The sequence below is a fragment of the Microcebus murinus genome, chromosome 6, assembly GCF_040939455.1.
Source record: "Microcebus murinus isolate Inina chromosome 6, M.murinus_Inina_mat1.0, whole genome shotgun sequence".
Lineage (NCBI taxonomy): Eukaryota > Metazoa > Chordata > Mammalia > Primates > Cheirogaleidae > Microcebus > Microcebus murinus.
Window position 1 is genome coordinate 92,690,349 of NC_134109.1, and position 26,686 is coordinate 92,717,034.

Here is a 26,686-nt window from a genome sequence, read left to right on the forward strand (position 1 = left end):
CTTATGTGGAGAAAATGAATTCTGATGGTAAGATCCATATATAGAAAAGCAGATGTGTGTGTGTGTGTATATATATATATATATATCTTTATTTAACATCAGGATAAATTCCTACTTCCTTGTCTATGAGAAGTCACTTTATTCTTAAATAGATTCTTCTTTGGGAGTAGAGTCAGTTTGTACACCTGATTTGACAAAATGTGATGGCTGGCACTAAGCCTCTTCTGATTGTATAATGCTTTTCCAAGCACTTTCCAATTTCTGATACGACAATGAGGGTGGGCAGGATTATTCTCATTTGACACATGAAGAAACATGAGTCCAAAGAGGCTAGGTGAGTTGCTTCAGTTCACACAGGTGGTAAGTGATAGAACCAGGACTACACCTGGTGCTCACGGCTGAATGCTGGTTGACACTGGTGAAGACAAAATGCAGCGTGCCTTGATCTGGGCATTGCTTTCCCTAAACTGAGCTGATGATGTGGTGTTTAAGAAAGTGGTTTTGCTACTCTCACATTTGAGATGTCTACCAGGTGCTGACAGGTACTCATTCATGTTATGCCCCAACAAACTCAAACCAAGAACCAGAGTACTTTTTACAATTCTCATAGAGTGTGTGTATGTATATGTATATATATATATACACACACATACATATATATATGTATGTATGTATTTAAGAAGATTCATAATATATATTTACAATTATTTCTAAATACCAAGATACCATATTGAGAAACAGGTTTACTTTTTTTTTTTTTTTTTCTGGGACAGAGTCTCGCTTTGTTGCCCAGGCTAGGGTGAGTGATATGGCGTCAGCCTAGCTCACAGCAACCTCAAACTCCTGGGCTCAAGCAATCCTTCTGCCTCAGCCTCCCGAGTAGCTGGGACTACAGGCATGCGCCACCATGCCCGGCTAATTTTTTTTTCTATATATATATTAGTTGGCCAATTAATTTCTTTCTATTTATAGTAGAGACGGGGTCTCGCTCTTGCTCAGGCTGGTTTCGAACTCCTGACCTTGAGCAATCCGCCTGCCTCGGCCTCCCAGAGTGCTAGGATTACAGGCGTGAGCCACCGCGCCCGGCCTGGTTTACTTTTTTGTAAGAGCATTTGCTATATAATCATTCCAACATAGGTATGAAACATATAGTCTTGGCAAACTTTATCTTTGCAGGTATACTGCACCGTAGAACGTTTTCGTTTTTGCCTTATTCTGCTTACCCCTACTTTTGATTGTTTACAAATTCATTTATACATTTGTAAGTTTCTTAAGGATAAGGACTGAGCTAGAGTTCTTTGAAGCTGACAACTCTTACGCCAGGGCCTAGCACAGTGCTATGCATTATAGCAGGCATTCAATAAATGTTTGTTGAATGCATGCAACCATGGTCTTTATACACTTCAATTTGGTTAAAGTAGGATTATACCTGTAGCATTTTGCCTAAAGAGTTTTGGATTTGTAATAAAACATTTTCATGGTAAACAGTATTTTTTAAAAGCATAAGAAATATGGCAATTCAATACAAACTATGCATTATAACTACTCTTTGGTTATTTTAAACAAATTATTTGGTTTTTCTTTTACTAAAGTAATACTAAAAATATAAAAATGCAACTACAGAAATTAGCTTAAACTGTAAACATAATAAACCCTGTAAACATATTTACTACATAATTGTACAAGTATAAAGAATGACTAGTAAAGGCAAGTACTATACATTTAACTCAGTTCTTCAAGGCATATTTAAAAATACTGCTTTGTGGAGCTTTCGTTGAATGTTTGAAGAGAAAGGCTATCATACTTTTCACCCATTGCAAATATGAATTTGCTTCACACGTCTTATGAACCACATGTTTGGTAAAACTGCATATTAGCAAAAGGCAAATACTTTTAAAGTGAAAAAGAAAACAATCTTTTTGCAAGTGAGTCAGTTAACTAAAAATATAGGTAACACACTTTCCAAGGTTCATCTAAAAATCTGGGCAGTAAGGTGCATTAGGCAGGTCTACAAAATAATAAATAGCTGCAAGTAGCACTAAATATATTGTAGGTTACTCAACATCGAAGTATCTTTTCCCCCAAATTTCAGTTTTCCTTCTCAAAAAGCATCAAACTTTTCACACATGACATTTATCACACACATTTCACAGTTATAACTTCAGTAGTTTAAGAAAGAACCACCTGGCAAATACTATACAAGAGGTAAATGTCAAGGATAAAACTCACTATTTCAGGCACACAGGACTTGCATCCTATAGCGTGAACTCCAAAGATATAACGAAACAACTGTGTAAATGCCACACTGGTGACGTGATTTTAAAAAAGTGATTGAGATCACGGTCAAATTGTCATACTATCTCTCTTCCAATGCTTTCATACGATGTCCTCCGATATCTGGGAAGAATCAGTGGCCAAGGTTTAGCAGTTCCGTGGAAAATTTTAAGCCAAGATTTTGCTTATGAAACTGCGGCAGTAGAAACACCATAGATTGTTACTTGCGGTTTAATCAACTCCATCAAAACCCTGAGTGTTTTCAATTGCCATCTGAAGCCTGTCCCATAATTCTTCAAATGACTCATAGGGTGGCAAGTCCAAGCGATTAAAGCTGAAGGAACAGAGAGGAACTGGTTATGAAAGACACTGACAAAGTATCGCTCCAGCGAACACAGCAGTGCTGCTACTCATACGTTCCAACTACACAGAAAGACGTGTTCTCACCAGGGGTGGAAGGAAGACATGGGATTAGCCTCTAGGCATGGACTCTCTCCCATGACTCCCTGGTGAAGTTCTCCTGCCCTCCCTTCCATCTCCAAATGTCTGGGTTGCTCTGCCACCTCAGCCTCCCAAATGGAAAGTTCTAGTCCCTCTTGGGATAGAAGTTCTCCTGCCCTCCCTTCCATCTCCAAATGTCTGGGTTGCTCTGCCACCTCAGCCTCCCAAATGGAAAGTTCTAGTCTCTCTTGAGATAGAGGCAACATATAGTCAACAGTTTAGATGGGCCTCTCTGATCTTCAGCTATCTGGACTTCAAGTCCAGACTGACTTGGTTAAAGAAACACCTGTCCCTGGGTTAGTGTCACTGACTCCTTCTCCACAGCTGCCACTGGCACAGCACAGCAGGGGCTCGACTTGCTATAGCTAGACTAACAGAGGAACTTTGCTTCCTGAGGACTGTTCAGTTAAGGTCTAAGCAACTGCTTACCAGGTATGAGCTCTTGGCAGCTTTTCAGGGGTACCCCACTGTTCAACCGTAAATGACTGTGGTCCGTTTGAGCCTATAAGGAAAAAGAGTTTCTTTGGTTTCATTTACTTTATACAGGAGTCTGTAGGCATTTCAAAACCCACTTTTTCTGGTGTAGAACTTACATATACAGGGAACTAATCTGTTTTTTTTTTTTTAACTTAATGAAGACTGTCCTATGATTGATGGCTTCATTGTTCAGCTGGGAAATGAGGATTCCTCGTCAGGTCATTTGTGACCACCGTATCACTCTGCCTTGCTGTTTCCTGGCCCTGTCTGTACACAGTTTCATTTGTATGTACAATTTCCTTCATGGGTATGCAGAAAAAATGAGCATTTTCTCTCTTTCTGCAAAACATGGAGCACTTCATGAATTTGCGTGTCATCCATGTGCAGTGGTCATGCTAATCTCTGTACCGTTCCAATTTTAGTATATGTGCTGCCAAAGTGAGCACTTTCTTTCCTTTTTGAGTACTACCGTAGATGGCTTTAATTTTTTCTGACTGTACAAATGATCTCACTGTAAAAACTTAATGCAATAGAGTAAAATACAATGAAGGATATATATAAAAAAAAATCACCTCAAACCCTACCATTAACCCTGGGTATATGTCCTGTCATGAATCTTTTTGTGCACGTGCATAAATACAGAGAGAATTTTGTGTGCATGTGATCATGTTACACAGTCAACAATTTTTCTTTTATTACAGACATTTTTAGAAATTGTCTCGTTCCTCAGAGTTTTTGCTTAGTTCTTCCTTCTCCAACCCTCAACATCCCCCACCACCAGGTAATCAGTTTTGACAACCCAATCTGTAACTTTCTATACTTTTCTTCACGTCTTATAATCATATGCAAGTGTGTGTGTGTATTTGCCAGAAATAAAGCCTAACTTTTCACATATCACCTGTCACAATTATTTTCAGTTAAAATTTTAGTTCTTTTGTCATTGTTTTCCATAACATGGAATCATATATATTTCTGTCTCTTGATTCTCTTGCCTAAATAATCCATTGTGAAAACTCAAATAACATAAGTTTAACATACTTTTTATTGGCTATACAATATTACATTGTAATATTAACATTTTGTGGCAACTTCTGTAAATACATAAGAATTTGAATGTACATTCTAACACAAACAACTTTGGCTCTGTGTGCAGGAAATTCCAAAATTCCAAATAGTGCTTGAAATCAGCAGATGGCTATAGACCTGAGTTGCATAAAAGAGGGAAGAGGAGCTAGAAATGGCATTTGCTTATCCTATCTAGTTTTTTTTTCTACTACTGGCTAAAGTAAAGAGAAGAGAAGAAAGGAGTCAGGTGAAACCACTAAAAGGACAAAGCCTAAGAAGTCCAATTAGGCAAGGAATGAGCAAGCTGGTTAGTAGTAAAGCTAACCACTGTGAGACGTGGCAGCTGTTTGACCGGTTCTGCAAACACACGCACACATGAAGCTGAACAAGGAGACCAGGTTTGTCAAAGAGAGAGGGGGTTGGCAATCCCATCACATGGTAACTGCTTCTAATTGCATGAAAAATTCGGCTTAGCGATTTCCTAGGCAGCAGCAATTCCTGACTTCCGGTTCCCAGAACAATTCTTATTTGTTGTTCTAACTAGGGCTCTAACTTCAGCTACACCTTTTCTAAAAGATGTATTCCTGCTATTTTTAAAAGTAAATATCATTCTAATAAATAGAATATGAATCAGTGAGAAAAGCTGCTATTATCTACATCAAAAACAGCACTTTTTAATAAAATATACCTGTAATGTGTCAATCAATGGAAAAATTTGATAGGGTGTACAGAATTTCACTTTATAGAAAACTGCATTAATATTAACTATTCTGAAAAAAAGATATATGCAGTCATATTCCTAGTCCTGAGAAATCAATGAGAAATAGCAGCATAATGAGTTTCTCTACCCTTTAACTCCCACCACAAAAGAAAAAAAAATATTTCATGATCAAAGAAGTTTTGAAAAAAAAGGTGTTTTTTTTTTTTAAATTTTACAGTAAAGGTTCTGAACAAGTCTTGAAGAAATCTATTTAACTTTGTTTGCTCCAGCATTTCCCCAAAGGTATTCTACTATGACAATCTTTGCTTTTTGTTGCATACTTACTAACCTTCTGTGGAACTTTAAATGCTTCCCTTGACTATCACACTAGAGGTAATGGTTTTTCTGTAATGGAACCATAGTGGGAATAGAATTTAAAGTTCAAAAACAGAAAATAACTAAGCCCTTTGATGTTTCCAGTTTTCTCTTTCATTATCTGATTAGAAGGTGTTAGTATATTTTGGCCTACACTTCAGTGTGTCTGATTGTATCATTTAAAAAGCTTAATTCTTTTTAAAATAAGCTAAATGTTCATATAAATGATAGAAGCTTAGGCTGGGTGCAGTGGCTCACACCTGTAATCCTAGTGCTCTGAGAGGCAGAAGTGGGAGGATCACTTGGGGTCAAGAGTTCGAGACCAGCCTGAGCAAGAGTGAGACCCCATCTCTACCAAAAATAGAAAAATTAGCCAGGTACAGTGGCGTGTGCCTAAGTCTGTGCCCAGGAGCCTGAGGTAGGAGGGTCACTTGAGCCCAGGAGTTTAAGGTTGCTGTGAGCTATGGTGATGCCACTGTACTCTAGCTGGGGCGACAGAGTGAGACTAGCTTACTCCATTTCTTTAATGATCTATGGAAAATCCTTACCATATAGTTCAGCAAATCCATTCATAGGTACACGGGATGTGCCCGTGACAAACTGAAGTAATCTTATTCTTTTTTCTGAATCCATCATTAAAACAGCCTGAATAAGATAAAAACATCATTTAGGGAATACCACTGGAGAAAAAGGTAAAACAATTACCCTGAAAAATATGTTACCAGAATTTAGTTAGAGCATTAATAAGTACTTATTAAATTTACATTTATTAAATGTTTCTTTTATTTAAATTTACATTTCTGGGTGGTTTATAAAGTTCCTGAACACTTTATTTATAAGGCTACATGACAATTCTTTAGAATGGGATTATAACCTAATGAAGTAACAAAATTTCTCATGTGCTGCATGGCTTTTTAAAAATTGTATTTATTGTTAGTATTGAATGAGACGCATATTTACCTATGAGAAAACTTCAAGGAGCCATGCAGGAGTCCCTAAGAGTACACTGCAGGTTACTGCAATTCTCTTAGAGTGCCTACACTTCAGTAGAAAACTAGGTGCCTATCTCAGCCTGTCATTACCATTTACTATAGAACACTTTGCTTACCTATTTATAAATATTATAGAGGTTGGGACCATACCCAGAAGGGGTGTATATATATGTATATTATAAAATCAAAGATAATTTTTGCTGGACTCTATTTTTCTGTATTATGTATATCTAATCCACGGGCACAGTTAATCGAGAACGGACTTAAATATGATCGAATCTACCAAAAAGTAAGTTATGAAAGTGTAAGTTCTAAGTCACCTTCCAAAACCACTGTATGACTTGATGATTGACACTGTAGCCGTTTTTATACTTTGTGTGTTCTCTCCAGTCGTTCACATCCACATCTCCCAATCCACACATAAGAAGCTGCAGCGTAAGAAACGTCAAACTGTGAGCAAGAAAAAATACCAGGTACAAAATTCCTCTTGTAACATGCAGACAATATTTCTTACCTCTAGTTCATTTTCATCAAAAATTTTGATGAGATCCTGTGGTATCAGCTCAAAAAATCCCTAGAAGAAAACAATGTATTTAAACACCTGGTTAGCAGGGTCAGCGGACGTTCCCGTACTTCAGCTCCTGAGTGCAGCCGGAGAATCCCCACAGCCACGTGAATTCCTACCACCCTACAATCATGGGCTGTTAACTGAGATCTCAATACGGGCAAGAAAATGTTTGTGTCCACAGTGTGTTCTCACTTATTTTCCTCAAAGTGGCTGCTTCAAAACTTCCTCATAGTTTTCAAGCCCTTCTTCAGGGTAGTTAAGTTCCATTTGAGAGATAAAATAGGCAATTATGTGGGATGGAACTCCCTCAAGCTCCCTCCTCCTCTTCCTGACCAGCCCTCCCGCAATGCTTCACCTGCTTCCTCAGGAGCGCCTCTCACTAGACTTCTCTCTCTCTACTGGCTCACTCTTTACGCATTTAAGTGTGTTCAAGCCATATCTACCTTAAAAATAAGACAAAAAAGCAAATGCCTCTCTTCCTTTTCTCTTCATAGACAGTGTTGTACACTCCCTGATCCACCTGCTCATCTCCTATCTTATCCCCCAGCCCACTGCTTCCCTGAAACTATTCTGGAAAAGGTCAAAGACAGCTTTGCAGCTATATCTAATAAACACAATCTCTTATTTTATTTGACTTCTTTGCAGTATGATATTGTTGAAAACATCTTTGTTCTTGAAACTGTCTACTCTTCATACCTGTATCTGCCTTTAATTTCCTGTGAAGTCTCCCTTTTACCATCCATTCAACTCTCCATTCATATAAAATCATCCATTCAAAACAAAATTTGAGATGCTGGTGGTCCCAAGTCTCCACGTGTGGGGCAATCCACTGCCACTGCTCTTTCCTGTTTTCCATCTTAAGTCTGCAGCTTCCCTCCATGTGGGCAGATGATGCCCAAATCCATAACTGCCACCCCAGATCTCTGTCCTTTAAGGCTCCCTCCCTGAACACCATTCAGATGCACACACAACTCTCTTCCCACCACCACCTCATTGGGATCCCATCATACATGTTGTTTTGTGACTTGCTTTCTTCCCTTATCAAATATTTATTGGAGATATTTACATGTCAAAATATATAGCTGTCCTCACCATTTCCCACTAGGATCACTGTGGCACTTTCCCAGCTCTGCTGGGCACTCTCTGCTGTTACTTTTGCCCTCCTCTAACCCACTCTACAAACCACTTCCAGAACGATCTAAAACATAAATTGAATCTTGCCATTTTATTGTTCCAGAGCCTTTTAAAATTTTTTACTTCTTTGAGAGATGGAGCTTTGCTCTTTTACCCAGGCTGGAGTGTAATTCCTGGGCTCAAGCGATCCTCCTGCCTCAGCCTCCTGAGCTGCTGGGACTACAGGCACGAGCCACCTTGCCCAGCTATGTTTAATGGCATTTAATGCCACCTGCCTTCCCTGCACTGGACTCATGAAAAAACTCCCAACTCCACTGCTTAACAAACAAGCCCTTTAAAATCTGGTCTGCTCAGCTCTTCAGGCTTATTTTTCCCCTCTTACGTCCTCTTATCCAGCACACTGAACCACTCGCCTCTTCTCTTATGTGTACATAGCCTATCTTATGGCCAGACTTCACACACGCTGTTCCCTCTGCTTAGAATTGCATTGCCCCTTGCTCTAGGGTTGGCTAATTCCTCCAGACCTTCCTCGTCCCTTCCCCTGCCTATTCCAAACCTCTCTTCTGTGCTCACCTATGTATTTCACTTTTAAAATCCTATGTTCCTGGACAGCAGGACCTATGTCTTTTTTGCCTAGCACAGCCACCAGACACACAGTGCTTGATATTGAATAAATAAAAGCATGTGATACATACTTAAGTTAGCTTAAGAAATGAAAGCTCTGATAATAGCCTGTATGTCCACCAATTGGGGAGGCTTAAATAACTTATGAATTTATATTATGAATAACATACAGCAACAAAGATAGCTATATATTTTGACATGTAAATATCTCCAATAAATATTTGATAAGGGAAGAAAGCAAGTCACAAAACAACATGTATGATGGGATCCCAATAAACAAGGTATTACACTATCCCTACAGCACTCTCGTGCCTTTGCTCTCCCTGAGATTACTTATGGTGAGGGAGTGGGATTGGTAAAAGTGTGGGGGATGGAGGGCTGAATGAATTTTAACAGTGAGCATCTAAAATATTCATCTTGTTAACATAAAATATAATTTAGAATGGTTTTATGTAGCAAGCCGTATACTCGTTTGTCTCAGATGTGATGAGGCCCTATATTTGCAACTTACGGATGGATGTACCCTGAAATTAGAGAAGAGCAAACAAGAGAAAATGAATACCTCTTTAAAAGCAGCCATTTGCTTCTGGATCCGGTTTACAAATCGCCATTGTATTACAAGACTAAAAAGAAACAAAACATTTCATTCTTTTTCACATGAACCGAGAAAAAATTTTAAGACATGTTTATTCCAGTTAGAAACAAAACATAATGACTAGCTAAACCCAAGGCAAAAGCTGAATGTGAGTGTGCTACACTGCATTGTTATGGAAAAGAACATTGAGATTCTGGCCAAGGGGAAAGAGAAAGAAGGTAGGAAGAGTCTTTGTGGAATAAAATACAACATTATTTCCAGTAAAATATTAACTAATAAGATACTTACTAAATATATTCCTTTTTGTTCTTGTTGGTGACAACTATTTCTGATCCACCATTTTTCAACTCATGTTGATGTGTCTAAAATTAAACACAATCCCTTGATATGTTATTTTAGTGGGAAAAATGTTAAAAGTATACATACGGTTATACCAAAAACCTGGTGTTTTAAATTAAATACAGTCAAAAGGTAAAAGCTAAGAAAACTTAAAATATTAGTTTTATTAAAATAAATATGGAATGAGTCAAATGTCAAAGAAAGTATACATTCTTGCTGAGAAATAGCTTTTGATGCTGGAAATTAAGGAGCACAGAAATGTGTTGAATATATGCATTAACATCTAATCTTAAGTTACAACATTTGTTTTACAACTTATATACCATTTAAATTGATCAAATTTCACAAACCTGTCCAAAAAGTTCTTCATCTATGACAAACCTGAGGTCCAATTCTGTTGGATCATTTTCAAGAATCCATCTTAGGGAATTGTAATATTCACTATCCTAGATAGAAAAATTGCATATTTAAAATTTGTATATACAAGAAAGACACCTGAACTTGCAAAAAAAAAGGTATTCTGAGGGTCTGAATAATTGGGTGAAAAATGAAAAGGTCAGCTGGACATCCTTTCTGGACACACATGCATGTATTACAAAAAGAGATGTGAGGTAAGTGCAAGAATAAAAATGCATCAATCAATACAGTGTTGCCTGCTTAAAGGTCCAGAAATCTATCCCTATGTGAGAGCAGAGGACGGATAGGTTTTATAACCCAGTTAGAGGGTTACATAAAGCAGTATTCAGATAAATCCTAACTTCCATGGATATCCAGGAACATTCTGGCACCTTTCTTATATGCCTATGAGACTGTGGGTGAAATGTTTAAGTAGCTCTGAGGAGGTAGTTGTTTATGCCTGGCCCAAGTTAAAGAAAAATTTCTGGTTAAATATAGCAACTCAATTAACTAACTAAAATAACTGCAATCTTATGATTTATTAAAACATCATACTGTTTGCACTTATAATGTACAACAAGAATAAAAAATGTACTTGGTACTAAGGAGAAGTCTTGGAATCCATGTGTACACATATTGTATGAGGCTACTCAGCAGCACTGGCAGCAAACAAAAAGGCTATAGTCAGGGATTTCATCCTTGGGCTTCTGTTTCTTTGTAGGGGCCTAACCACAAGCTCTTGCCTTTGGACTGCCGTTTAAAAATATACACCATCACATATGATCGTAATTCAAATACTGATGCAAAAGATACATTAACTGTCGTATGGCATTGTTGAAGTATTTAGCGGGAAGTTTACTGATATGTGCAACTTACTTTGAATGCAAGAAAAGACTAAGATGGATTGAGGGATAGGTGATAATGTGAATATAGAAAAAAAAGCCAATTATGGGTGGTGGATATGCAAACATCTACTATGAAATTCTTTCAACTTTATTATATATTAGAAAATTTTCATAATGTTGGGGGGAAAACTTCATTTGTATTTTGAAACATAATTTATTAATTTCTATATCATTAAAAGTTCATTCCTCAAAATGTTCAAGTTGCTCATTAAATTATATTTCCTTTATATTAAGTATAAGTGAAAAAGACATACCACTGATTCCATATCATGAAGTGTTATTGGCTTTTGTAGCATCATCTTGTAAAATGGGCGGATGAAAAAACCTTGCAAAAATTCAAATATATTTAAAATGATTACCAAGTGAAAGAAAACACATAATTACATTTAAAAAAAGTTTTATAGTTAATACGAACCATCCAACAGTTTGCCATGATAAACTGCCATTCCAGCTACCCGACCAATAAACTTGAAGTAAGAGAGGTGATCTTCATTACACAGTCCAGAGTTTGGATTTATCTGCAGGGTATAATTATCCCTGTGAAGACAACCACATTGAAATGTTCCTCTTGAAAAGTTTTAATATAGTAAATAATTATAAATTTTCTCCCTCTTTTTAGAGTTGTTTATCTCTCTGAAAACCACATTTAACCATTAGAGTTAATGATTTTAAAAATAGCAATTTCTATCAAAAGATGGAAGTTATCCAAATGGCCATCAATGGATGAATGAATAAACAAAATGTAATATATACAAATAATGTAATATTATTCAGCCTTAAAAAGGAAGGAGATTCTGACACATTCTACAGCATGGATGAACCCTGAAAACACCATGTGTCAAGGTAAAATCAGCTAGTCACAAAAGGACAAATATTGAATGATTCCACTTACATCAGGTACCTAGAGTAGTCAAATTCCTAGAGACAGACTGTGGAATGGTGTCGCCAGGGAGTGGGGAGTTAGTGTTTACTGGGCACAGAGTTTCATTTTGGGAGGATGACAAAGTCCTAGAGATGGATGATGGTGACGGTGGCACAAAGTGTGAATGTACTTAATGCCACTAAACTGAATACTGAAAATGGTTAAGATGGTTAATTTTATGTCATGTATAAAGTCATTTCTCAAACATCAGTTATAATCTCCTTTTTCTGGCATAACATACAATGCTTATTTTTAAAGCAGTGATTTTTCTTCCTTTTTCTGTATACAGTCATCGTAAAGGTACTTACGTAGCAGAATATTCGAACAACCCATAATAAGGGTTAAACATTTCCTTCGAGATCAGGAAGAACCATTCTCTGGCGACTCCTCCATAATCTAATCCCTTTTCACCATCGAACTCAATCCACAGTCGAGCCTTTAGGAAGTCGGCTTTCTTGACGCCCATGATTCTCCGGTAAGAGTCCTCGAGAACAGTGGCACGGCGAAGTTTCATTTCAAGTTTGTTTGGAATGTCATTCTGAAAACCCAGAGAAGAACTGGTTTGAATCAAATTCAACAGAATGACAAGTTTATGTCTCATAAAAGCTATATACCACTCACTGCACGCCTGCCTGTGGAGTCCCTTTTTCTTTAAGGAATATGCTCACACAACTAGGTATATTGTCTTAATTTTCCTCTATGATATGAAAGAGTTCATGCATTTTCTCTCATCACTTAATAATACACATTTCTGGTTTTCAGATCTGAAGAAGCTATTGATAGTGATGCTAATGCCCACATGGAGGCATGCCATTAAAAGCCCTTTCTGTATTAAGTTCCAATGAACACCATTCTGTGATCCAGTCTAGCCACTGCCTGCCACATGTTGTTTGCCTGACCGCTCAGGGTTCTCCCTACTTCCCCCATTCCTCCTTGGAGTCTGTCCTGCTTCACTCACTAAAGATGCTAACATTCACAGACTGTGCCAGGCACCGTTCCCCTGGAATGGTGAGTTAACTCATTTAACTCCATAACAACACTGTATGAAAGCTACTATTATTGTCTTTTTACAGACGAAGAAACGAAGAAGGCAGAAGTTAAGAAAGCCTTTGCTCCCGAGTCTCTGCTTTTAATTAGTGAGCTGCATTGCCCCACTAATCTTGTGTACGTTCTTCGTGTATGCGGCAGATATAGATAACTATGCCTTAGGCAGATCTTACTGTGAATTTTTACAAAAATATATCTCAGTATTTTATTCCTGAGTGTTTATGTGCAATTTTCAAGTGGAAACCAGTACGAGAAAACAACGCTGTATCACTTCAAAAAAAAAGAAAAGGAGGTTATTAGTTCTAAGAAAAAAACAAAATCAATTTCACTCTCAATATATTTAGGGAAAATGGAAAGCTCTATAGAAACATAATAATGTAAGCAGCTTATATAAGCAATGTAAGCAAAATATAAGCAGTTTCCTCTGCTGCTTATGCCATTAAAAAACGGTAAGCTTAGAGAAAAGCAGTTTTAGACTGGAGACGAGGCAGCCAGTGCAGGTAAGCATTTATCAGACACCGACTCTGGGCCAGGCCCCCTGCTGGGTAGGCATTACCCAGGGATGGGGGAAAGTAGGGAATTAAAACATGGAATAAGGTGTGGTTGCTTCCTCAAAGAATTTATAATCTGGTGTGTATGTGAGAAACTGAGACTTAAAAGAGCAGGATGATTGCTAATATCATGGTTTCCCCCAAAATAAGACAGGGTCTTATATTTATTTTTCCTCACGAAGACACCCTAGGGCTTATTTTCAGGGGATGTGTTATTTTTTTTTTAAGTACAGTACAACAATCTACATTTATTCAAATATAGTTAATTCATCTTCTTCTGGAACATCATCATAACTCTCCAAACCCCGAATTGCATCCTGAATTTCTTTCGACTGTGTTTCCTTTAGAACCATTGGCCCCAATCTCTCATGTCGAGCAATCAAGCTCTCCTGGGGCAGACGAGAAGGGCTGCTCGTCTTCTTTTTCACTCCATGACGAAATGCACGGGCTGTGCAGATAGCTGCGTAGCCACGCCCATCACTAGGGCTATTTTCCGGGTGGGGCTTCTATTGTGCAAATGCTTAGAAATTCTGCTAGGGCTTATTTTATGGGTAGGTCTTATTTTCGGGGAAACATGGTAATAGAGATACAAACAATGTTTTATTAGGGCATAAAAGATTGAGCTGGTAACTGTGAAGAGGCCATTGAGGAAACTTGGAGAGGAAGGGCGGGAAGGACTGAGGAACAGCCGGTTTGAGGGGCCTGGGAGATTTAACAGCTAGAGGGTATTAGAGGGAGGAGAAGAAGGGAAAGAAAAGCAGGGATTACAGTGAAAGAAGAAGGTGGGAAAGTAGTCTGGGGCCAGAGAAGGGACAAGTGGTGAATGGCTGACTGGGAAGAGAGTTTCTGAGCAGGGGAGCCACATGATCAGATTGGTGGGTTTTTAGAAGCTGATGGGATAGGGGGTAGAAGGTGGTTTTAAGGAGGAGGGACAAGAGGCACACTGGTCAGTGAAAGACCCCTGAAATAGGGGTAGAGAGGACATATGAGAGAAGACAAACGTAGCTGTGAAGGAGCAATGGTAATAGAAGAAGAGAAGGCTACGGGAGAAGGCTTAGAGTCTGAACTGAGTAGCAGACAAGAGCATGGATTCTGGAATCAGGCCTGTGTGCAAGTCCTAGACTCCACCTGTCACTAAGTGTGAGACTTTGGGCAAGTTACATGCGTTTGTTTTCTAAGGCTGAATTTCCTATCTATAAAACAGGGATAATAACATCTATCCTCATGGAGTAGTTTCAAGACTTAATGCGAGAATCCATTTTAAGTGCTTACACAGGGCCAGGCACGGTGGCTGACACCTGTAATCCTGGGAGGCTGAGGTGGGAGGATTGCTTGAGCTCAGGAGTTCAAGACCAGCCTGAAGAAGAGCAAGACCCCATCTCTACTAAAAATAGAAAAATTAGCTGGGTGTTGTAGCATGTGCCTGTAGGCCCAGCTACTCAGGAGGCTCAGGCAAGAGGATTATTTGAGCCCAGGAGTTTGAGGTTTCTGTGAGCTATGATGACGCCATGGCACTCTACCCAGGGTGACAGAGTGAGGCTCTGGGGGAAAAAAAGTGCTTACACAGTATTTGGCACCACTGCACTTTAGCCTGGGTGACAGAGTGAGACCCTGTCTCTAAAAGAAAAAAAAAAATAGCTCAAGGCCTTCAAGCTTTGATTTTTATCTCTGTCTTGGTGCCCTGCTTTTTTTTTGCTATCATGTGTCTAGATATAGATTTTATTTTTGCAATCCTGCTTGAGACTTTTTGTTAATCTGAGGATTCAGATTCTCAGCCTCCTCTTCATGATCTTGATTCTCTCCTGGAATGACTAAGTGTCTCTTAACCTTTCTTTTATATGTTTATCCCTTTTATACACCTTTGTTGCATTCTGGGTAACTTCTGTACAAAGTTTCTCTCTTAATCATCAATATGATACGTCATGTTTGTGAAGAGCATGGACTCTGGAACTAGACCACTTGGCTTTTCCACTGAATAACCATGGGACTCGATCATATTACCTACTCTATCTGTGCCTCAGTTTCCTCATCTGTAAACTGTGATAACAGTCCCTTCTGTACAAAGTTATTGCAGAGATTAAATGAATAACACATGCAAACTGATAAGAATAATGCCTGGTATATAGTGAGAAATCGATAAATATTATTGTTTTCATTACAGTTTTTGTGTTCTGTGGTCTGTTACCAAAAGCCTGTCTCCTATCTCCTGCTGCCTGGAAGACATTAACAATTAGATATTGTAATGTGTTTCAAGCACTCAGACTGGCAAATGGAGAAGCTAGTGCTTCTATTCCACCAACATATTTTCTTTAAGAATGAAAAACTCTACCAGAACAAGAAATAAACAAAAGATTTAAAATCCCAAAGCTAGAAGTAGAAAACAAATTCCGGGTAATCTTAAATTCTTTAAAATGAATTTAAAAGGCTGCTAGTATTTAAGGACTTTATTAGGACATAAAATATTTACACTGAACTATCATATTTCATTTTTGTTAAAAATTTTGGATGAAAAATCTGTGGTAGCAGACACACCATTTTGAATCTTTGGAAAAGCAAGCTTCTGGCTTACAGTGTAGGAAAGTGTAACCCAATATAGCCACCTTGTGGCAGTATCCCTAAACTGCAGGGAAAGGGGGAAAGGATGAGCAAATTAGAAAGGCATTAAAAATGGTTGATACCAACAGAAATGAAATGGACAGATGATGAGTTTAGTTTCAAACATTGAAATTGCAGTGATGGAAAAAAGCGTAGTGAACATAACTGATAAGCGTAAGGACACAAGTAACAAGACCACTGTTCTGCTCACAGTTGTATTTTTTAATTATGCAGAGATATATCTAAAGCTGTAAAGAATGACTATCACTGGAAGACAAGTCAAAGTATTAATATTATAGTAAAGGAATCCAGAGAGTCCTCCAATATAATCCAAGACTAGGCCAGAAGATAATCTCCCAAGCTACTCTTGCTCAATTTCTATGAAGACCAAGCCCCCAACACCCCACAAGAAAACGGCAGGTAAGAACTCGTTAAAGCAACCTTTTAATACTATTTTTCTATATTATGAAATATTTTGAAAAACAAAGACATAAAATAATGATGGTCTCTAATGAGATATAACAGCTCAAAAAAAATAAGTATCCTTTCTCTATGAGAAACTATTCATTCAAAGTAGTTACAAATATAGAATTTTCTATTACTTTTTCAAATGCATTTACCATTACTTTCAGCCTATATAATGATCATTCCTAAGTACGTATTATAAATATCACTAACCTGCTTCTTCAACTTTCTTCGGAAGAACTCATACTTTCTCTTGTAATCCCTGGAGTAGGGCACTGCCTTTAGTTGAAAATTTTGGAAAAATAAAGATGGTTTAGGTTGCCTTTTGCCTGGAACAATTTTAAAAGTTCCCCTTGGGGTATTTTATGAACATAAGTTAAGGGTATTAAAAGAGAATATTTGGACAGAGAAGTTTAATTACAAGAAAAACAAATACAAAACCTTAAAATGTTTAATTTCTTGGTTTAAGATAAAATTGTATTCAGCAATTTCTATGGCTGTAATTTTCATCATGCAGTGTTCTTAAAATGCAATATGCCAGAAATAGGAAATTTCTTCCAAGTAAAGAAATATTAGAAACAAAAATTTCCATTTCTAACAAGACTTTCAAAGTGATTTCTCCATTGAAGGAACAATTTGAACAGTGTACTTTTTCCTTGAACTCTGAGGAAAGTTGCCTTTTTTATCCATTATTTTAAAAGACTACACACATCAAGCTACTGAAGAGTAATCTAAAAGAAACCTCTACAATTTTCCTTATTTTTGTGAATTAGAAACAACTGAAATCTGAATAAAAATGGGAAAAGTAGCTATATATTATAAAAGAGGATAATAATTCGGTCATTAATCAGACTCAAGAGTAGTATAATCGTCATACATGGTAATGTTTATACTTAAATGCAGCGTGTCTTATATACTGGGCATTTATTAACACAACGATTTCTACCCAAAAGTTTAGGACATGACCCTGGATTTGAAAGGGCGCTGCTGCTTCCTCATCCTGATCCACCCTGGGCTCCTCTCTGACCTGCTGAGGACTGTCAACATTCTCTTTCAGACAATGGCAAGTACCAGCTGAGCTCAGCAGCTCACTTCCTTAGCACTTTGAGTGTCTGAATTCACTAGTTTTTCAATGCTATTATGTAGGGCAAGGATAATTAATGACTTTATAGAATCTTTTCAAATAACCGGACTGGAGTAGAGGTGGTGGGGAGAGGAGAGAACGGCAAATGTGCTCTCTCTCCTCTCAGTGCCTGAAGGGTTATGCCCTTGACCATTTGCTCCTGAAGGGACAGGTGAGAGGGGACCAGGTGAAGGGTCCCCTGAAGGGACAGGTGAGAGGACAATCCCATCCCAGCACACTGACACACAGAGACTTACTGGTCCAGTTATTGCCACATTCTGCAACCGAGGATCTTCCCACTGTGTTCTTTTTATATCTGAAGGGAAGAAGAAAAAAAAAATGTTCTTATGCACAAAATTCAGTATTGCAGAATTAAAAATTCAGTATTACAAAAAACGGTGTAATGAAAAATCACACTGCACATACTGTGATTTATGTAGAAGATTCTTCCATCTGTGTGAGTTCTCTCTTCCCATCCTGGCTATAATTAAGAATGTATATCAATTATTTTAGGACAGGATTTTTGATATATGGATAGAAAAACAGCATGGTTATAGGGCTAATTTGTGTATTTCATTTGTAGTAGAAGGCATCAACACTTTTTATAATAACATTAATTATAGTTGTTAAAGAACTATATCCCAAAATACAAAATGTTTGCGATAGCCCAGTTAGATTGGGAGTAGTTCTGTAAACTTACAGGTAAAGGCCCCAGATCAGTGGAAGAATCAAGTGATGTCTTTCCTCTCAGATGAGCTGGAATTTTCAATCTTGGATCTTCCTTTTTTGGTAGAATAAATAAAAAGACAAGGCACACACAATAAAGTTTAAAGTAATGAAAGTCAATCTGTTACCATGTTTTCTAATACCCATGGATATTTAAAATATTCTCTTGTAAAAGTCCATTTACGCTTTATTTCTTTAATCTGTGACATAATTTCTCCTTCTGAAATCTATCACTCTCAGGCTATAATATTAAAAGGAATAATAATCAGTTCTCAGAGAGGATTCACTACTAACTGATCATCCTTTTCACAGAAACCATTCAGGGTATTTTGCCCCACTCTTTAGGAATTGTGTTACTACATGGGGCTTTTCTCTACATATAAACTGGTGAAAGAATGGAACATTAAATTGGACTACAGGTTATTTCTAAGCCCCCGAACATGCTTTTTGGTACCTATATGTTCAAGTGTTGATTTTTTTTTTTTTATATTTTACTTTTTGGGAGGCAGGGTTTTGCTTTGTTGACCGGGCATGAAGGCAGTGACATGATGATCATAGCTCACAGCAACCTCAAACTCCTGGGCTCAAGCAATCCTTTTGCCTCAGCCTCCCAAGTAGCTGGGACTACAGGCACACACCATCACGCCTTGCTAATTTTTCTATTTTTTGTAGAGTTGGGGTCTTGCTGTGTTGCTCAGGGTGGTGTCAAACTCCTGGCCTCAAGCCACCCTCCCACCTTGGCCTCCCAAAGTGCTAGTATTACAGTTATGAACCTTGCCAAGTGTTGATTTATTAACACTTTTGAAAGATAGGAAGGTACGCCCCCAAAGCTTATTAAACGCAATTCAGATAGTTAAAAAAGAGAACAAAACTCAATTTATTTGGTTTCATTTATATATATTATTATTTTAATATTTCATTAAATAATTTATTAAATAATTTTAGTTTCATTTATACTATATTAGTCTTTTTAATAGTTAATTAAAATCTATCTGCTGCTAATTTTGACTAATTTTTCTATTAGTGGTAAACCAACCATTAAACAACTTTATGCCTTATCTTAAAATAAAAATACTTGTTCTTCCTAGTCTTATAAGAGTTTTTTGATATTAAATGAGATATGGATTCAAAAGCACTTTGGAACTATGAAGCCTCATACAAAGGTAAAGGATTATTACTCCATAACTTCCTGTGCATTTATGGCTGGTGAGCTAAAAGCTGGAAGTAGGAAGTAAACATGAGTATCTCCAGAACAATCCAAAGCTATACATACATATATTTTTTGAGGCAGAGTCTTGCTCTACTGCCCTGGCTGGAGTGCAGTGGTGTCATCATAGCTCACTGCAACCTCAAACTCCTGGGCTCAAGCAATCTTCCTGCCTTAGCCTCCTGAGTAGCTGGGACTATAGGTGTACAGCACCATACCTAGATAATTTTTATTTATTTATTTTTTTTAGAGATGAAGTGTTTCTATTGCCCAGGCTGGTCTCAAGCCCCTGGGTTCAAGCAATCCTTCCACTTTGGCCTCCCAGAGTGCTAGGATTACAGGTATGAGCTACCATACCTGGTCCCTAAACAATATTAAAAAGAGACATAAGCATATTCTGAGTTTAAATAATATTAAGAATTCAACATATCTTTTAATGAATACCAGGAAACATAGGTTATACTAAAGATTACAAAGAACTACACAGAAGAGATTATTATTGTTGTTATAATTTAAACTGAAGAGTTACCCAGGTAGTGGTTTTGCTGTTGTGGTCAATAAAGAAAGGCCTCCCATTTGGTGCATGCCGGACTTCCCAGCCTTTAGGAAGGAATCCTTGCTCAATTTCAGATGGCTGGGTCACCTGCTGTGCAGAATCACTCGTGGGGACCTGTGGTTGAGGGCCTGCAGAAGAACTCTTGCTTGATGGCAGCTGACCGGTCTCCACTGTGGCCTAGCACATTAATTAAATCGTGTTGTACTATTATATAGAGAACACACAAATAGCTGCAGTTAAAAAGGTAACTTAACCTGCAAGTAGAATACACTCTTATAAATAGGCCCTAAACATATGAGGCTCATTTTCAAATGTAGTTATGACATTCATTTTTCCCTAACATTTTAAATAACTTTTTCCCAATTGAGTGTTTTGTCAAACTTTATTTCTACAATAATTTATAATTTCTCAGCTAGTTCTCAAGCGGTCAGATGGTGGCTAACGTTCTGTTGTGGATGCATCTGAACGAGGATGCTGGATCCACAGGCTTGAGCTCTTACTGCAAGGGGGGCCACAGTGCCTGCAGGAGGAGGTTGTCTTTGCTCCCCTAAAACTCATAAAGTGGGGAATTCCTCATACACAGAAGTAGATTCAAATGCTGGGTAGACAAAATGAATGGCAAATATCTGCTATAGAAATGGATAATTGAAATGCAATATATTCACATGATGGAATATTAGTAGTTCAAAGAAACACGCTACATCTATACCAACATGGGTAGGGCTTTAAAACAATGTTGAGCAAAAAACAAATTTGGATTTACAGGGCATAACATCTACGCAAAATTTGAAACACATGGCCACAAACAATATTTTACACTGTTTAGCTCTATATAAAATAGGCTAGAAAATACATAGCAAACTCAAGCCAGGGATTCCCTCTGGGGAATGGGACCAAGAGCTTGGCTAAAAGGAATTTAGCTTAATCTGTGAGACTCTTTATTTTTAAAAATAAAATGAATATGGTAACTTGTCAACAGTGGTAAATTCTGGGGGTGAAGAATGCATATATTTGCTATATTATTCTCTGTACTTTTCAGTGTTAAAAAATTTCTCAACAAGAGAAATGGCGATAAGATAAATATTTTGCCAGACACAAGGAAGTATTATGAAAGATACTCACTGTTGCCAAAGATGAAGTGTCATCATCATACATTTACAGATCATCATACATCATACAGATATCAATCACCAAGATTATTTTTTAGTAAAATAATGATCTTAACCATTCAAATTATAAAACCACACAAAGACTAGATCATTTACTTTGTCCTTTTATTCCCACTTGGACTTATTTTACATAATAACAAGTGGTAATTCGTATATACCAGAGATCCACAGAAAATAGGGGACACTCAGCATCAATGTCAGAAAATAATTAGAAGATGCTATAAGTATCCAGTGTATACTACACAGTGATGTAACAGTTCACATAGGAATGTGACCATTTAAATCCCGTAAGAAAATAAGTTAATAGAGAAGATTGCAGGGTACCTGCACAGTGGGTTTTGTCCAAGTAGTAGTTCTGGAATTGTGATCCACATAATATGATCTTCCTCTTTCATCTTGTTTTTCTTCCCAACCTGGTGGTAATCCAGATGAAGTAGGCAAAAGCTAAAGTGAAAAATAACGGGAGATTTAATTATTAATTAGAAAAAAATCCTTTAAAAGGAATCTCACACCTCTTCTTCACAACTAGCTCTCTTTAAAATGAACCACATTTTGTTTTATTTTATTTTGAACATTTTAAATACTATTTTAAAGTATACAAAATAAAGTACATAGTATTTCACTTGGGAAAAAACAGCAAAACAGACAATAATGATAAGAGAGATAACATCACTAATAAAACATGTTAACAATAACAACTGCACACACTGAGTGCTCTAATATAGATCATGTCATTTAACCCCCAAATTTTAATGAGATAATTGCTAATACTGGCCCATTTTATAGAAGAATAAAATGCAGCTTGAAAAGTTGAAGTAATTTATTATGATACATTGTCTGTAAGAAACAGAGCTGAGATTTGAACCCAGGTAATTTAACTATAGAAATCACAGTCATGTGCCGAGTTAAAAGTTACCCCTACTGTATATCTCTAAGGGCTAGGAGATGCTGTTTATCATTGTCTATTAAAAATGAACAAAGAGAGGTCTGGTTATTTTCAGGCTTACTTAAAATAGTCCTAAGTCTGGTCCTCCTTTTGTCATTTTGAATTTTGAACTTGTGAGTATCTATGAATCATAGTGGATATATCTATATTACGGAATACCATGAACTAGTGAGACAGGCAACAACATGGATATATCCAAAAAACATCATGCTGGCCAGGCGCGGTGGCTCATGCCTGTAATCCTAGTACTCTGGGAGGCCAAGGCAGGCGGATTGCTCGAGGTCAGGTGTTTGAAACCAGCCTGAGCAAGAGTGAGACCCCGTCTCTATTATAAATAGAAAGAAATTAATTGGCCAACTAATACATATAGAAAAAATTAGCCGGGCATGGTGGCGCATGCCTGTAGTCCCAGCTACTCGGGAGGCTGAGGCAGTAGGATTGCTTGAGTCCAGGAGTTTGAGGTTGCTGTGAGGTAGGCTGACACAGCACTCACTCTAGCCTGGGCAACAAAGCGAGACTCTGTCTCAAAAAAAAAACAACAAAAAACACCATGCTAAGTAAAAAAGGCCAGACACATAAGATGTCATACTTGTGATTCCCTTTGTATGAAGTTTTTAGAAAAGCTAAAACTGTAGCAACAGGGAGCAGAAGAGTGTTCATTTGGGGCTGAGAGCAGGCATAGGGATTGAGGGAAATTTTTGGTGTGGCAGAGTATTCTTAAACTTGATTGTGGTGATGTTTGCACAATGTTTACATTTACAAAAACTCTTTAATTGTACATTCAAAAATGGCTGGGTTTTATGGTAAATTATACTTCTGTAAATTATACTTCAAGAAAGCTCAGAAAAAGCCCTAATCAATATACTGAGAAAAAGATGCACAGAAACAAGTTTTTCTGGTACATAGAACAAATTCAACATTTTCACTGGATGGAGGACATTCTAAGGTGCAGTAGGAAAAATGCCAAGGAACTCTGCCTGAGCAGGTTCTGGTCTAATGGAAGAGGTCAGAGAGGTGACCACAAGGGAGAGCAAGGCTGGTGAAGGCCACCTCTCAATGGCATTTACCCTCTTGTTGATGGTCAGTACTGACCAAGCCAATGGAGCGCACATGTGGGTGTCCCTCTTTCCTCAGCACATGACCTGTGTCCCTCTCTGAGTCTGTGCCATCTTTTTAAACAAATGAACTACTTTTGGGCTGAGGATCTTGGCACCTCTGCACTCCTATGCTGGAACTTCTATAAAAGCAAAAACACACTCTACTTTTCAAAACTGCTATACAGACTGTCATTCAAAATTACAAATGGTTGGTGGAAAGAGTGAGGAGGCCATTCCAAGTAGGGAAATAGAATGTGCACAGGCTCAGAAGCAGGAGAGAATTAGGACATGGGGTCAGCCTCCTAGGAAGAAAAAGCACAGACGGGGATGAAGACAGCAGGAGGCTTCTGTGGGTGGATAAGGAGAAAGGTAAGCTGAAGAAGCTGGGAGCCCAGGAATTTTAATTTGGTTTAAGAAACAAGTGGGGGCTATGTAAAGGAGAGGCAAACTCAGAGTAGTGAAACTTGAGTTAGGAAGAGGCTGGAGGCTGGGAAACCACAAGGGAGTCAACGGTGTAGGCATGAAGTTCTTAAAGTCCAACCTGCAGCTCGGAAACCACTGAGCAGGAAGCACAAGGCCCCAGCAGAATGGTGAACATGAGAGTGGAGGAAAGGGGGGGGGGAATGACACACTCTAACCTGGCCGCCAGGCCTGCCAACCCCAGTGCACACCTCCCTGAGTGACCAAACCCTGACTGATGCTTCACGTGTACAGGGCAGACTGGGCTGTTAGACGCCATGGATGTACAAAGGCTGGATGCCACACGCCATGTGCAGAACAGAGACAGCTGGACACGACAATTCCAAATTGCATGGGGCACACAGCAGACGACCTGCAGCCAGCACGGGGCTTCAACCAACAAGCCCAGATACCACCCACAGCCACCAGCACTCAGAGGCTTTGCTTTCTTAATATGAGAGTGACAGTTCCTTGAGGTTTGTCTTTAAAGATCTGTCTCAGGGTTCCCTCCCCAACCGCACTGCCAGGAGCCTAGATTCTGTGCTGTGTTGGTTTCCTGCAACTGGTTCCCAGTCAAAAATTCACATTCAGTCTTCTAAGAAAACAAAAAAGGTGCTGAGTTTTATAGTTTTATCAAAGACTGAGGGGAGAGGATGAAACTCACCACAGGAAGTGTAGGCTGTTCCTCAAAAGAATAGGCTTGCAAGCTGCCTCTTCTGCTGGAATGGTTCTTGTAATAAAACACAACAGAAGGATGATACCTTTAGATCTTTGACTCATCTCTGAGCGGTAGACAGGTAGTGAGGGTGACTGGGCGGGAGAGGAGGGGGCCAGCTAGGACATCACTGTGGGGACTGCAAGTGACAGCCCTCGCCACTCTCAGTGCCACGTGCAGATGCCTTCCCACTGCTCCCCCAGAGCTGGACTGCCTCCTGGACCCTTTGTCTTGAATGCGTAACAGATACCCCCTCAACGTGTCCAGATCTGGATTTGGTTTTTCCCCACCCACACCCGCTCAATCCCGTTCCCGCTCTGGTCTTCCTCCTGTCAGTGGGCAGCACCCATCCTATTCAGTCTATTTCTTTACTAATTTTCAACTATATCCCCTCTCTACTGTAGTTCAAGTTTGTTTTTTCCCCTTTAATTTCAAGCTTTTATTATTTGCCACCTTGATTATTACGGCAGCAACATCGTTACAGGTTTTCCTGCTTCGAGTCTCATTTCCTTAAGCCCATTCTTCTAGCCTGTGCGCCACAGCCAGAGAGCATCCTACACGCAGATCTGGTCCCGCCTGTTTCGAGCCGAAGCCCATCACAGCACAGAACATGATGCTTCTTGAGCTCCACTACCTTCCCCTCTCCCTGACCTCTTCATCTGCTTCCCAGCTCACAACCTACCTGCTGGGCATTCCAGATTACTTGTTTCCTGAAAATCCCAGATCCTTTCTTCCCTGTACCTTTATATACATGCTGGTGTTGCTATCTGAACTATCTTAGTTTTGTTATTTAATGATGTCAAGTTCATAATGCACGTATACATTAACCCAGAATATCCACTGTAGTGCAGTTTATAGTAACAAAGAGCTGTAAACAATCTAAGTCTATCAACAGGAGACTGGTGAAATACCTTAAGGGTTACTTGTACCATGAAATATGCCAGAGTTTGATGATTGCTCTTGTCAGTTTTAAAGAGTACATCCACAATATTTTACTAAGATGATCCAATGTCCAACATAGGGCAAGTGAAAAATGCAAATTATCATCTGTTTAAGATGATCTCAGGTTAAAAAATTATATACAAATACATGTGTATGCATACATGTTTATGAATACATAAAAAATGTTTAAGACAATATATCTATTAATAGTGACTGATGGAGCATATGTTAGAGGTAAGATGGAAGATTTATCTTATGCACCGCAATACTATCTCAATGTTTCACCATAACCATACAATGCTTTGAAAATAATCAATTATTTGTTTTGAATAGGTAATACTCACACATGGTATAAAACTCAAAAAGATATATGCCCTGTTCACCTTGTTCCTCTCCTGAGAGGGAAGCAATGTTGCCAATTTTCTGTTTAGTTTTCAAGATATATCATACATATATTTATTCTGTTGTTTAAATAATTTAGATAAATGGTAGCACAGCGAAGACATTGTTCTGTACCTGGATGGTTTTTTTTTTGTACTAATATCTCTTAGGGGTTGTTCCATACAGCATAAACACTCAAAGCCACCTCATTCTTTTCACTGGCTGCATAGTATTACATTGTATGGGTGCCATGTACTACTTTTACAATTATAAAAAAATATCAGGAGGAAAGGGAATGAAATCCTATGTGATTTATCACCAGCAAATCAAAATAGCTTATCCTTTCAGTCTTTGACTGACCTTTTCCACTGTCATGAGAAACAATGGAATGAATGGAAGACAGGACAGAAGAAAGAAAGGAGGCCAGACAGGTGGATCTGTTCCTCCATATTCATACAGCTATTCACATACAGCTATCTATGGTGAAGCTTCTTGGAGAAGGTGCTAGAACAGAAGTTAGCAATCTTTTCCTACTGAGGTCTAGACAGTAAATACCTGTGATGGGCCATATGGTGGCTGTTATTAATATAACTAACTTGGGTGATATGGTATGAAAGCAGCCAGAGGCAATACTTAAATAGGTGTGGCTGTATTCCAGTGATACTTTATTTACTGTAATACGCAGCTGCCGATGTGGCCCACAGGTAATAGGACCCCTGCACTAGTATATAAATGCCAAGGAGGTAAGGGATTTTTGTCTTTTTTATTTACTGATATATCCCCAGTAACTAGCATATAGTGCCTTGCCTATGATCAGCTCTCAATATTTACTAACTGAAT

At 38.3% G+C, this 26,686-nt stretch overlaps 1 protein-coding gene and 1 non-coding gene across 3 annotated transcripts in view; both read right to left on the bottom strand.

The window, feature by feature from the left end:
• Positions 1–1,202: 1,202 nt before the first annotated feature.
• Positions 1,203–26,686, bottom strand: part of NEDD4 (NEDD4 E3 ubiquitin protein ligase) — a 129,127-nt gene continuing 103,643 nt past the window's right edge. For both annotated transcript variants that reach the window (XM_012783074.3, XM_012783072.3), the window contains 18 exons: positions 24,473–24,538; positions 21,631–21,750; positions 20,111–20,314; positions 18,349–18,429; positions 18,075–18,129; positions 17,906–17,964; positions 16,739–16,804; positions 12,176–12,405; positions 11,361–11,482; positions 11,200–11,270; positions 9,995–10,090; positions 9,594–9,667; positions 9,273–9,333; positions 6,899–6,958; positions 6,705–6,812; positions 5,941–6,037; positions 3,205–3,277; positions 1,203–2,608 (listed from right to left, as the gene is read on the bottom strand). In XM_012783074.3, coding sequence (XP_012638528.2) covers positions 2,506–2,608; positions 3,205–3,277; positions 5,941–6,037; positions 6,705–6,812; positions 6,899–6,958; positions 9,273–9,333; positions 9,594–9,667; positions 9,995–10,090; positions 11,200–11,270; positions 11,361–11,482; positions 12,176–12,405; positions 16,739–16,804; positions 17,906–17,964; positions 18,075–18,129; positions 18,349–18,429; positions 20,111–20,314; positions 21,631–21,750; positions 24,473–24,538 — 1,746 coding nt within the window. In that variant the 3' untranslated portion in view covers positions 1,203–2,505. The remainder of the gene's footprint in view (positions 2,609–3,204; positions 3,278–5,940; positions 6,038–6,704; positions 6,813–6,898; positions 6,959–9,272; positions 9,334–9,593; positions 9,668–9,994; positions 10,091–11,199; positions 11,271–11,360; positions 11,483–12,175; positions 12,406–16,738; positions 16,805–17,905; positions 17,965–18,074; positions 18,130–18,348; positions 18,430–20,110; positions 20,315–21,630; positions 21,751–24,472; positions 24,539–26,686) is intronic.
• LOC142871656 (U6 spliceosomal RNA) lies at positions 3,595–3,698 on the bottom strand. Its single transcript, XR_012919887.1, has one exon. It is a non-coding gene; the product is annotated as a U6 spliceosomal RNA (small nuclear RNA).